Below are 14,251 nucleotides of genomic sequence, written 5' to 3'. Positions count from 1 at the left end.
ATCAACATTATTTTTCAAAAGAACGAAACCCAAGAAAAGTTGGTAAACATGAAAATATTTTGGGAAAGGAACTTCACAAACTTGGTTGACATTTGAGGAGACAAACATTCAACCCTAGGAAGCATTAAATTGAGATCTGGCTATACATATCTACTTCCTAATTTAGACGTGGAGAAAACACTAATATTAAGCTTATCTGTTCTACTTCATGATCTCCCATTTTTCAGGTTGCTAGTTAATTGTAAAGTTGAACTGCTCTACAAACTTAAGTTTAACAAAAAGTATGTATTTCACATATATACTTATACATAGCAAAACTTATGTTTACTATCAAAGTTACTTCTGAAATAGATTTCTCAGATGTAAATTCTGTTTTATTAAATAGAAAAGAATGTCTATACTCTAAAAACAGTAATTTAACTTTGACAGAGAAAAGAATAACAATAGTATTATTTAGGCTATCTTCTCTGGATTGCTGGATTCTGGGGAAGTCACATATTCCAACAGTCCAAAATATAGAGAGATGCCATTTATTAATATGTATTCATTACATATAAATATAAAAAGCTTTGACAAAAATATGAAATGATTTTGATGCATTCCATGTAAAACGCAGACAACTACACGAAGTCACAGCCAATCACAACCAAGACTTTACTGTCACGTTAAAAATCAAAAGCATTAAGCACTAGTTGCTTTTTTTTTCAAATCAAGTGTTTTAATTTCCTCTAACTCCCACCATTTGGTATGTGTACACACGGAAAGAAAGACCTGCCAAATGCTTAATCCATGACAGCAGGTATTATTCTAAGAAGTAATGAAAGCTAGGTCTGTCTGCTTCTGAGACAGGTGAAATACAGACTTCAACACAAGCCAAAATGTGTGCAAACTGCATAATCTAGTTAAGAATTTGAGATTAGCGGCTTTCTCTTTACAGAAGGGATGTACATAGAGCTTTTTGTTTGTTTTTATAAGGATTTTGGGAGAAAAAGACATGAGGTATTAGGAACCCAACTGAAAAGATAAAAGAGCTGAATTTGGCTTTATATAAACTTAATCAAAATCATTACAAAATTAAAGTAGTCCAGACAGAAAATATAATTCTGAAACACTGAGGTCTTATACTAAATGAAAATGAGTTTTTTGACAAATTTCATGTCCCACTTAACAAGGTGATAAAAAGGAAAATTTCAAGTTCTTTCCATTTAAAACAAAGTTGGTTTAACTTCAAAATCCACAGTCAGATCAGAAAAATAACAGAAATGCTTTATTATTTATTAATTATGATCAAGAAAATGGAAAATTATTATCACTGAATTTCAAATTCTTAGTGTCTAGATTTCTCTTGGAGGCAAGGATGACTCCCAGGGATGGTTAATGTCACTCACCTTTTGAGAAGTACAGATTATTTAAGTAGCATCAATAGCTGACACTTACACAGCAATGATCATGTACTAGACACTGTATGTATCAAATGACTTAATCATCACAGAACCTTACTGTAATAATACTGGTACCATTCCATGAATGAGGACATTGCCTGAGAGAACGCAGCTAGTAAGTGGCAATGTTAAAGAACACAGCCTTGGCCAACCCTGCCAACACTCAGTATAGTTTCAAAATGAAATCCATAAAAGCTTCGCCTTTTTTCTAATCTGGGATAACAACCCAGAGGAAAAATAGTTCAAGGATTCTCATAGATTAAGAAAGTATAGCAACTCCATGTTCTAACAAAAAATCTCCCAGAGATAACAATCGGACTGTCCCTACATCCATTTCTTTTCTATGCTGATCCTTCACGTCACAATTTACCTATTCTTTATTTTAAATTCTTATACATTGTGTTGTAGCTGTTACTAAGTTATTCAATATAGATTTGTCATATAGTCCCAGATTTTAGCTTTTAAAGGGTTCAACATTGTCTTTACTTCTCTGGTTTTCCTCTGTACTTAGTGCAAAATGGGCACAAAAGTGTGTTGTTGGTTTATCTGCTAACAGTGGTGCTGGAAACACACTTGGAACTAGAACGTGCTTTCATAAAAAGTTTCATTTCTGTCAATCCTCCGTTTTCCCTTATGACAGGAAGAAATGCAAACAGCTCCAGCATCCTAGGCAACAGAACATGCCTGCTACTCAGGAATGCTGATTAACGAATCCAACTAAAGAGCCGATTAAAGATCCGTGTCCACTGGCTTGTCCACATTAGACCCCATGTCACTCTGCCAGCTCCGTATCAATAAGCCCGTAAGTCCCACAGAACTCCACTGGGCTAAGTATTTTCCATGTACTGTCTTATCTAATCTTCGCAACCACCTCCAGAGACAGGTGTGCTTATCATCCCCATTTACAGAAAAGGCAACTAAGTTTCAGAGGTGTCGAGTGACTTGCCCAGGGTCACGGAGCCTGCAAGTGGCAGAGGAAGAGTGAGACACAGGTGTCCAGTGGCCAGCCTGAGGCTCCTTTGCCACAGCGAGCTAACCACCTTGTCCACCCCTCTGGCTCTGTACTGGTCAACAGGGATAAAGGAGAATGATCCTCTGCACTTCAGCAACGTGTAGAATTAAGTGTATAAAGTATCAAAGAGTGATCATCCATAAAACTCAACAATTTTTGGGTTTCCTCATTATGAGATGACACCTATAAGTAATAAAGAATGAATGTTACATCCATTCTCCTTATGCTCTCCTTAACATTTAATCCTGAGCAAAATTCAAGCAACAACATTAAAAACTGTCATTTTAAACTTCTAAATTGAGGCTTTTCTCAGTGAGAAGTAACCCTTCACTTTTTCACTTCAAACGGTTCATTCAGAGATGTGGATTTCAGTGGCCACATTTGATGGCGAGGCCTCACGGCTTCAGGAATCTAAATGTGCGTGAGGTGATACAAAGTGATTAACCATAACTAATCAATCTGTTAGTATACGCTATTGCTTTTCAAGTCATCCGCAAATGCCTATTTTTGCTTTAAGGCTAGCTAAGTTATTTCTACTTTCATTTTGCTTTTCTGATGGGAGAAAAAGTAAAGGAGTACGTCTAAGTGCGCTACATGAATTCCACACACAGGGTTTGTTTTTGCCTACACCACCCATCATCACTACCCCACCAACCTAGCTCTGCCCTCCTGCACACTCCCCTCCAAGTGGCTGTGGCTTCTCCACATTGCCCATGCTTCCCAGTTTCAAAATGCACAACTGGCCTTACCACTGCTAACCAACCAGTGTGCCTTTCTTTTCTAGAAAGAACAACTCAGCCTCAGCATCAACCCTCTTCTTCACAGTGTTTATCTGTTCCTGGTTTGTCCTCTGCTATCCCCAAGTAGGTTATTTCCAGCTGTTCCTAACCTTTGTAATAGACCTCACACAAAGGCTAGATTCAAAATAATACGGTAACCCAGAGAAGCAAGGCCTCACGGATTTAAAACGTCTTAGGGTACCTTGTTCAACTTCATCATATGATGCAATGAATCACCCGATCTCATCTAAACCTTCAGTTGTGATGGTTTCTCTATCTGTAGTACCCAGGCAAGCAACGTCACACTGACTGGGGTCATGTTAGAAAGAACAATTCCCAGAGCCCTGAACCAGCCTTCTGTGTCTTAACAGGGCCTGATTCTGATGCACACTAAAGCTTGAGAGCCTGAAGTCTCTAAGCATCCGAAGTTGTTGATGCTGACCACGACCACCGCCCCACCCAAGTTCACATGCAATAACATACGTCCCTCTCCCATCCTACTTCACGCAATCTACTAATCCTCTTCTTTTACTCATGGCCTTCAAAAATCAGGGATGCCGCTGATAAATCAGGACATTTTCCAATGCGGCCAATTTGAAAAATTACTCTAACATTTACTTTGACATAAGCATAAAAACATAAAGCCTGTGCCACCATCAGATTCCTCTTAATGGTTTATTCTCCAATTATACCAATCTCTTAAAATTGAGGACAGCAGCCTATTAAAATTGAATACAGTACAGATAAACACACTTACAGTCCCACAATATGCAGACAGCTCACATTTCCCTGGACTAGGAAGAGAATTAATTTCTGATTATGCTTTGTGGCTGTGTACTTTCCCACTATAGTGTCAACCATGTTTCCTTCTATGAGTTTACGGATCTCTCTCTCCTAAACCTGTTTTCTCTCTCAACCATTGTTTCAGTGATAAATTCCTCCCATTAACTATGATTTGTCAAGTGGGCCTTCTATTGTCTTTTTGTATCAGAATAAAATCTGCTCTTACGATTTCAAATACCGCAAAAACATCTGCAGCTTATCAGGCAGTCCTAGGCTCTCGTTACATCTATTTGCAAATCTCTCATCCTTCTTGTCTTCTGAAGTCTGCTAGTTCCTTAACAAGGGACACCTAAACAGAGATCTGCTTCTCTGCCTTTTCAAGTAACACTAACAGTACCATGTGCTTGAGAATGGTTACCATCTACACATCCAAACTCGCTCTGTCACTGTCACTGGGTCTACCATCACTGCAGTGCAAAGCCGTGCTCCCTCCTCCTCTGGACTAGACACAGGCGCTGCCTGTTAACACCACCCTCACCTCCAGTCTCAGCCCACCTTGTCCCCAGAAGAACGGATCCCAACACTCATGTGGTTTTGAGCATCACTTCTGACATGCCACCTCACTCAAATTCTTTCCTGTTGTGTTTCCATTTGCCCAAATTACACTCTTCACAAGTGCAGCGATTTCTGCTCCAGCTAGCTCCTTTTCTAGGTTCACTCAATACACAACAACATCACTAATTCCTCTCTAGCCATCAAACATCTCTCAGCTGGTCCCAAACATCTGAAACACAGTATGGGCATCTCTCTGCCAAGCTATTCCTTTTAACAGACATTCAGGCCTTAGGTTAATCTAGCCTGAATAAATATAGGTCTTTCTCTAAAACCAACACTTTGTACTACACATAATCTACTCTAAAACTCTCTGCTCTGTAGAATTTGTATTTCTTTCTCGATTATTATAGCAACTTATGCATATGGATATATGTATACACATGTACTTTCATAATTCCATGTTTTATTTTGATATAATTACAAAATGTAGCATTAGCTATTAGAAAAGGGTACAGAAGGTGCTAAACACATCTACTGTTACTTCTTCAAGTCTAAAAGTCAAGGCTCTCAGATTATAAGTTAAAAGAAATTAACTTTTTTTCTTTAAATAATGTTGGCATTTAGATGCCAAATTCTTTCCTGTTGTGTTTCCATTTGCCCAAATTACACATTTTTAAAACAATGTACCAACAATTAGAATAAACAGACAATCCTAAATTATTAATGTAAACATTCATAAAGCAGATCAGAGCATATGGGCCACTGTAAAGGTTTTTTTTTTCTGTTATAGCATGAATTTATGTACATGTATATATCTGGAAAACGTTCTTTAAAAAATTAAGTTGTACATACTTAGCACATCAAAATTAATATATAAAACTTCTGTTTCTTTTAAAGTAAAGAGAAATGGTGAAGACAATGACAAAAGCAGCAAACCTAAAAGTTTCAGCTCCATAAAATATATGGTTGCCTTTTAGAAAGGAAAACCTCCAGGTATAAATTTTTCCTTCGTTTGCCAACGATCAGCTTGGTTTTTATTGCTCTCTGTAATTTCTGAATTAAGTGACTTCACTGTGAGTAAGACTTTCTTATGAAACACATTACATCATAAATTAACCCGAATAATGTTACAGCTTCAGCTTGCACAGGCTGCTGCGTTATCGGAGAATGTGGGAAGTGTGCACTACAGCTGAACACTGTGAGTGCAGGGGAGCCACCAGTGCTCACCAGCAGATAAACAGCACAATGGGTTGGCAGGCCCACAAGCCCAAAGACACATTCTTCCCTGGATTCTGATTTGTTATCTGTGTTTCCGTGGAAAACACACTCAGGAGGACGGCAGCAGAGGAAGCATGTGGCCACTGCATGTGAGCAACCCCTCCAGCCTGCGCCTGCTTCCCATTGAGTCACCCACCTCGTAGCCTTTCTCCAGCAGGAACTCAGCCAGGTAGGAACCATCCTGGTAAGAAAGGAAAAATTGCAAAACGTCAGTCTTATAGTGGTATAGAAAGGTGGTCCAGACGAAGAGTTTTGAGAAAAGCATTTAAAAGGCTACCCATAATGTGGATAAATACCACATGGTGTTCCACTATACACAAAGCATTTTCACAAACAGTATTCATTTGAGCTCCACAGAAGACAGAGGATGAAAACGGAATCCAGGAAGTGATAAGCATCAACAGACAGCATGAAGTTCCAGAATCAGATGGATTTGGGTTTAGGTTTTGCCACTTACTAGTTGTGTGAAACATGCAAAGTACGGGGGCAGAATGCCTTGGTATCATAGCAACAAAAAGAAATCTTAGTAATTTTGAGGGGTTGTTAAAAAAGATCACTGGGGGCCAGGCACAGTGGCTCACACCTGTAATCCCAGTACTTTGGGAGGTCAAGGCAGGAGGATCACTTGCATTCAAGAGTTGGAGACCAGCCTGAGCAACATAGTGAGACCCTACCACTATTAAAACAAAACAAAACAAAAAATTGGTGGAGATGGGGTCTCACTATGTTGCCCAGGCTGGTGTCAAACTCCTGGACACAAGTGATCTTCCTACCTTGGCCTCCCAAATTGCTAAATTACAGATATGAGCCACCAGGCCCAGTCTAAAACATCTTTAAAAATTAGCCAGGCATGGTGGCCCATGCCTGTGGTACCAGCTACTTGGGAGGCTGAGGTGGGAGGATCATTTGAACCTGGGAGTTCGAGTCTGGAGTAAGCCATGATTGCAAAACTGCACTCCAGCCTGGGTAGCAGAGGGAGACCCTGTCTCCAGTGGGAAAGAGAAAAAGAATCACTGGGGAATTGATAAGATGGGAGCTACATGGGTTGGGGACATGGAAGGGCTAGTGTGAGGAGGAAAAGACTCCATGGCAGAATAAAGAAGGCCAGGGGACGTGGAGGAAGGCAAGTACCTATGGACGGCTGGCCTTTCCAGGCAATGGCCATGGCTGGCTGTTAACCCTAAAGGTTCTGGAAAATCACTGAAGGCTTGAAAGGGTTTTAAGGTGGCAGGGAGCAGGGATGGGGATCAGATTTGTATTATTATGCACACACACATATACACTCTGAAAAAAAGAAGATATTCTCTTTTTTGTAAAATCATAAGCATTTCCTTTTTATTAATCTTAAATCATATAGCTAATTCCTGCCTTAAAATGAAGGTATCTGACAAAATACAGAGATTCTCAACTGGTTCTTAATAATTCTTTTTAAAATTTCTGGTAGGGGTCTTCATTTGACCTACTATATTTCATGAGCCACTTTTAGACAGAAAGCATGAGAGACATATAATTAAACTATTTAATAGGTCAAAAGTTCAAAAATCACCATTCTGGAGGTACTATAAAAAGTCACCAGCCTCTTAAACTGGTTAGACATTTTGCAGTCAATCCCGTAATTGCTCCTCTGCCCAACCAGAGGGTCCTCATCCATCTCATTCAGACTAAAAGATAAAAATGAGAAGCTCCAACCACTGGAAATTCGTGTCCTCAAAAGTGGTTGGGGATGGTTGGATTTTCTTCAGTTTCTTCAATTTGAATAGGCTTTAAATATCCCTTTGAGCTTCAAAAGCTCCTACCAGATATTCCAGGAAAAAAAAAAAACTTTTCTTATTACTTGACCAAAAGCTGGAATTGGAGATACCCTATGGGTTCTGAAAATGAAAGGACTGCCAAGCGAGTGTTTACTACATTAATGCAGAAGTCATGCATAAATCCAGGCAGAATGACAAGGCGAAGCATACAAGGAACACATTCTGTGGTTCATAAAACCTGGAGCAGATTTTCTTCTTCTCCTTTTTCTTCTTCTTTTTTAAGATGGCATCTTGCTCCTTCACCCAGGCCAGAGTGCAGTGGTGCTAGCTCGGCTCACTGCGACCTCTGCCTCCGGGTTCAAGCGATTCTTGTGCCTCAGCCTCCTGAATAGCTGGGATACAGGTGAGTGCACCACCCCCAGATAATGCTCGCATTTTTAGTCGAGACGGATTTTCACCATGTTGGCAGGCTGATCTGGAACTCCAGATCTCATGTGATCTGCCTGCCTTGGCCTCCCAAAGGCTGGGATTCAGGCGTGAGCCACCATGCCAGGCCTAAAATCTCCAGCAGATTTTCTTCTGACTTCTTGAGGTAAATATTCTAGTTTGTAGATTCATGTGGAGAAGAGAAAATGTTTGGTATATTCTTTTTTAATGCCATTCTTACAATTCTTATGGTTTTTACATATCTAAAATATATGTGAGATAATGACACTGACCATTATCTAAGTTAGATAATGACACTGATCAATTCAGACCATGACAAGCCAAGTCGGGCTACACAACCATTGAAAATGTTATTTAGGACAATCAATATCCCTATAAATCAATCAATGAGAAAACAGTTTAATAAAAAAATATTTTCAACAAGAATAATAATTTGGCAGTAGGTTGGAAAGCCACGTAAAGTACCAAGTTTGGGCTTTGTTTCGCTATTCTTGTTTTGAAGCAGGCAACACTATACTTTTAATCATTCTCTTGGAATAAAAAGTTCGAATGCTTTGTGTTCTACCATAGCTACATTAAATGTTTTTTAAAAAAAAAAAAAAAAGCCAGAAGTAAACGTGCGAGAGATCCCTGAGGTGGGAAGAGCTGTGATTATTTAGAGAGCTGATGTGAAACAGACCTGACCAGGACTGAACCCTGTCAATAAGGTCTTGTTCTTCTCACCCAGGCTGCTTCTCAGACTTTCCAACCACACTGGAACATTCTGAACCAGTAGTGGCACCGGCTTCCTCCTCACTTCCTTGCCAGGCCTCTCGAGTGATAGGGCCTGGGCCGCACAATGAGTGGGAAACGAGCCGAGCGAGGGCTCCTGGTCCCCAGCCCAGGGGGCCCAGCTGGCTGCCCCCTCGTCCTTTCCCCAGGCCCTGGGGACTCTAGGAGAGACGCAGTATCTGAGCAGGCAGACGTCCGCCAAGCCAACAGGATGGTGGTTTCCGCCTCCTCTTGAAGCACAGGGCTGATAAAGAATGCTCCAATCAGACTAATGACTGAAATGTCATAGCAAATGAGAACCTACAACTACCATTAAGTTCTGACGCTTGACTCCTCTGAAACCAAGGAACAAATAGACTAAATCTGTAACTCATTCAGTATGAACACAATTAATCTGGTATAAAGTCCTGCCTAGGTTCAATCCTTGTTACAGAAAACTTTTTAATTGTAAAAATAATGTCCCAATGTGACCCTTTTAAGTTTAATTTCACACACGGGCTACGAAGGGTATCTATTTTATATTAAATACCACACTATTTTGAGCAATCACCGTGGCTTTAACATTTTCAAGACACAGAAATATTTTCCTTTTTTTTTTTTCTTTTGAGACAGAATTTCGCTCTTGTTGCCCAGGCTGGAGTACAACAGCACAATTTCGGCTCACTGCGACCTCCACCTCCCAGGTTCAAGTGATTCTTCTGCCTCAGCCTCCTGAGTAACTGAGATTATAAGCACCCACCACCACACCCAGCTAATTTTTTGTATTTTTAGTAGAGACAGGTTTCACCATGTTGGCCAGGCTGTTCTCAAACCCCTGACCTCAGGTGATCCACCTGCCTCAGCCTCTCAAAGTGCTGGGATTACAGGTGTGAACCACCCATCCTACTCTCACAAGAACTAAGCTAGGAAGGTGGGCAGGTATTTGGCATCTCAGGTAACTGAGGCACAGGGGGGGTTAGCCAACTTTTCTAATATCACACTAGTTACAGACAAAGCCAGGACTAGAATCCTAGCCATCCATTGTTTTGAAGTAGAAAATAATCTCCTTCCTTCCACTCCTCTACCTGGCACCAAAACATGTCAAAACCCAACAAAATAATAAAAGACCACAAAAGATGTATTTTCAAACCAAATTGATTCAGTCATTTCCATTACAGGGTGTTTTATGATTAAACAGTGCTTCCAGTTTTAATCAAGTGACCCAAACGCAGAGAAGTCATGTAATTTTAGAACACTCCTGAGCTCAAAGGAGGGAGAAAGGACACAGCACCTGAGAATTTCCAGGTCTGGGTTTTGGGGGCACTTGCACTGCCCATGCAGTGGTTCAGTGTTGTTTGGAGGTGGATTTAGATTGCTGGTGGTTGTAAGTCCGGCTTTGGGGCCAAAGGGCGGGGCACCAGGGTCCCATGGGGCCGGGTTTCAGTGTTCCCGATGCCTCTCCCGTTCTTCCGAGGGGATGGACCCTCACTTTTCATGGAGTACTCAGAAATGTTCCAGACAAAGTTATGTAAAAATTAAAGAGCAATTCCAAAATTCACAGAATCATGTTTTGACTACAGTATGACAACTATCTAAAATTTCACAACTATGAAAAGCTGAGAGAAACACAGAAAGTTTCCCCCTTCTCTCAATGATCACAGGTGGCTGAAAAAAGACTGATCTCACATCCACACACACACCCTACACACCCCATCCAAACACATTATGTATGAGGGCAAGCCATCCTCCTGCAACACAGAAAGACTAGTATTTTTCTCTTCTCTTGTAATACAGATGAATGAATAGCCCCGACAGACAAATGAAAAGGGAACTTTCTTATATGCAATGTGAGAACCTGGCCCCTCTGAACTGCATGCTAAATCATACTGTATGTTTCTACTTAAGCACCCTGTGGCAGCTTCTTTGAACAGGATAAGGTCATGGTACTGGGCTAAAGAAACCATGCCACTAATAAAATGAATCTCTTTGTTTAGATCATTTCAAGCATCAGGAAATAGAATATCCCCTTCTGCAAGAAGAGAAAGCACTCGTTTGCACTGCCTTTTTATGTTCTTTAACTCTATGTTGTCTAATTACTCCTAAAACATCTTCCCAGCTAATTGAAATTACAATATCAAGGGAATCTGTACCTCCAATAAGCAATATATGAACGCTTCAATGATTCACGAATTATGCTGTTTTGAATGAGACTGAAAGCTTCCAATGATTTAACTACTGCTGTGAAGAATACGGAGACAGAATGCAACATGAAAGTATTTATACCTAGGCTATGTTTGTGACACAAATCATCGGACAAAAGCTCTGTCAGACTCACAAAATTCAAAAGACTATGGGGATTAATTAGTCCAACCCTCTCACTTTACAGATCAGGAAATTCGGATTCAAAACAGGTAAATATTTATTATACAGTCACAGTTATGAAGTAGCAGAACCTGCAACCAAAAAATAAAAATGAAAACCAGGTCCCTGGACTCCCAGACCTCAGAATTTTGCACTAAAAAATACTGAGTAAATATCTAAAATGAAGAGGCTGCACTAATGACCACAATTGAGAACCAGGTAAAACAGACAAATGGAATTACCAAAGTGAAGAACAAGAATAGAGCCAATAATTAACGATAGAGCAATAATTAACTGATTAGTAGAGAGGAAATGAGGATACCATCAACATTTAAAACATAGAAATAACTCCCATCTCCTATAGTCTTTAAAGGTGAAAAATATTTCCCCATAAAAGCTGCTGTCATCAAAGAAACAACTTTCACTTCCTTTGATTTACCTCCTGGTAGAGAGAAGCACTGCAATCCAGCAACATGATCAATAACCTCTGAATAATGAAGAATTGCTTATGTCCAGCAGCTAAGATACTCTTTACATAGCCACCCCTTCCCTCCTTTCAAGGGCAATAGCCTTGCAAACAGGTGCTCAGTGATTGCACATACACCTCAAACACATCAAGAAAAGAGAGCCTCTCTGTGGCCAGACACAATACCTTCTCTAGTATTGGGTGATGAGTGTAAGGCTAACACAGGTATCAACCTTTCAGAAAGAGGCCAGAGGCTTTCAATCATCCTATATACTGGTCTACCATGGCACAGAATTCTCTCCCCCAAAACATACACAGTTTCAATAGATTGCAATGTTATGTTATGTCCATGGTTAGTTTGATAAGAAAAAAAAAAAAGATTTACATATAAAAAATATCAAACAGGGAAGAAATGTCCTAAAAGATTAATTTTAAAACATGTTCCCCAATGTGATAGCTTTTTAAAAATGGTACAAACGTGTTTTTTCATTTTTTGACTAGTATTAACACGATAGAGTTTTTGGTGTTTGTGACCTTAATTTTTTTTTCAGGGAATTATACATACACTATACCTATTTTTCTAGTAGGCTGTGTTTTACCATTTGGTTTGTTCTTAAAAGTATCAAGAACGTGTATAAAATCGACTAATTTTCACCTCCAATAAAAGCCACTCAAAACCTGATATTTTGAAGCAGGCTAGCAAATCTTCAGTCTCTTTTATACTGTAAATGATTATTGCAAACCCTTAGTATAATATTAGAGCAAGGAAGAATGCAAACACAATGTGAACTCAGGAGCGCACATCTTTGCACAACTCAACATGTGTAATAATACTAACTTCAACATACTAAAATAATTCTCTATAATTTAGGCAAACTCTATAAGGAAAATGAGACTAAAGGGTTTAAAACAAGCAGGTACAAAGGAAGCAATTGTTGGTACAGTATAGAAAGATTAATTTCTAATTAAATGATTAGGAGAAAAACAGCCCACATACACACAGATACTTCAATAAATACAGTCCCAGAAAAGCTGGAAAAGCCTCAAAAGGACAACCAGTCCCCAACTTACGATGGTTCCACCTACAATTCTTGAACTCTATGATGGTATGAAAACGATACACATTCAGTACACTCCTCAACTTACAATGGAGTCTAAGATAACTCCATAATACGTTGAAGATACTGTAAATCAAAAATGTACTTTTGATATTTTCAACGTACAAAGGATTTATAGGGACAGACCCCCACTGTAAGTTAAGGAACATCTGTAAATCCAAAGGCATCTATTAACAGCCTATGTGTGTGCTGGGTGGTACAAAATACATAGATAGAGCAAAGGTGAGTCCGCCTGCTCATCACTACATGAATACAAGCATGCCCAAGCAATACAGTATCTCACTGGTTTTCCTTTTTTTTTCCTTAATGTAAGTTCCTTTTGTTTGAACCTCTATTTTCCACTCTCTCCCTCCCTCCCATTCTTTCCACTCATACTGAAGTTTTTATCCATCAGAGAAAAAAAAAAAAAAAAAAAAGTCATGTGGACTACTATTAGTACAAATGATGACAGCAGTACTAAGAAGAATAGTGAGCACTTGTACAGCACTTGGTATACACCCGGCATGCACTAAGTGCTCTGCATTCAGTATCTTTTTAACTCTTCACAATAACCCCATTTCGTTGGTACTGTTTTCATCTCGATTTTACAAATGAGGAATCTGAGGTGAATTGAGAGGTAATAGCTCAGGTCTCATAGTTAGTAGGTAGAACATGGATTTAAACCATGTCTACTCGTAATAAATTATTTATATGGCAATTTGCTTCACTAATAGGATCGATCCCTCTATAATGGATACTATTAGAATGGATAATGATGGGCCTAGAGATATTTTCACATAAAATACATACAATGACTATCAAACACCCATTTGAACCATAGGTGTTATGGGATGGAGAAGGACAGGAAGGAAGTAAGAAATTTATTCCCTGCCCTATTGCTCTGAGAAGTATCTGGGAAGCCAGGCATTTCCTGGCCTAGATAGGATTATGTTTCAACTTTGGCTAGGACCTCCAGATTTCACACACATCCACCCACATGTGGACAGGACGAGAATAATAGCCAGGTAACCTGTATAGCTAATCAAAATGTTCTTGCTATCAGAGAACACCAGTAGATGCATGAGTCATGGACAGAAGGTGGCAAGGCTTTGTGGATGAAAGAAAAGCTATGAAATACTACCACACTGACCTCTTCTATACTGGATGGCACAGTGCCCTGGAAAAATAAATCACTACACATGAGCATGAAATCAGGATTGGGAAAATACACAGGAAATACAAGAAGAATATCCCTATCAAATCCTTTTAAAGATCTGCCTAACTGGCCAGTTCAGTGCTGATGTGAATAACTCCTTTCAAGTTTAGAATATACTAGCTGAAAGTTTTTAGAACTCAGGGTTCCAAATACATTAATAAAGATTTGTATAGGTGTGTAGGAAAGTTAATAATAAATTAACAGTAAACTTCACACTGAAATAATAACCTCTTTGCAGTAAATAGCTATACACATTAAAAAATTAAAACTGTACGAAATATAAAATTAGAGTTCCTCTCTCCTCCCTTTCTCAC

General features: G+C 39.4%; 1 protein-coding gene across 1 annotated transcript in view; it reads right to left on the bottom strand.

Annotated features, from left to right (window-relative positions):
* GMDS (GDP-mannose 4,6-dehydratase) overlaps positions 1-14,251 on the bottom strand; it is a 641,167-nt gene that overhangs the window by 511,010 nt on the left and 115,906 nt on the right. The window contains exon 2 of the mRNA XM_030928548.1: positions 5,986-6,030. Within this exon, the coding sequence (XP_030784408.1) occupies positions 5,986-6,030 (45 nt within the window). The remainder of the gene's footprint in view (positions 1-5,985; positions 6,031-14,251) is intronic.

This window comes from Rhinopithecus roxellana, chromosome 4 (genome assembly GCF_007565055.1).
Source record: "Rhinopithecus roxellana isolate Shanxi Qingling chromosome 4, ASM756505v1, whole genome shotgun sequence".
Lineage (NCBI taxonomy): Eukaryota > Metazoa > Chordata > Mammalia > Primates > Cercopithecidae > Rhinopithecus > Rhinopithecus roxellana.
The sequence above is the reverse complement of the archived record's forward strand: the minus strand, read 5'-3'. Positions and strand labels throughout refer to the sequence as shown.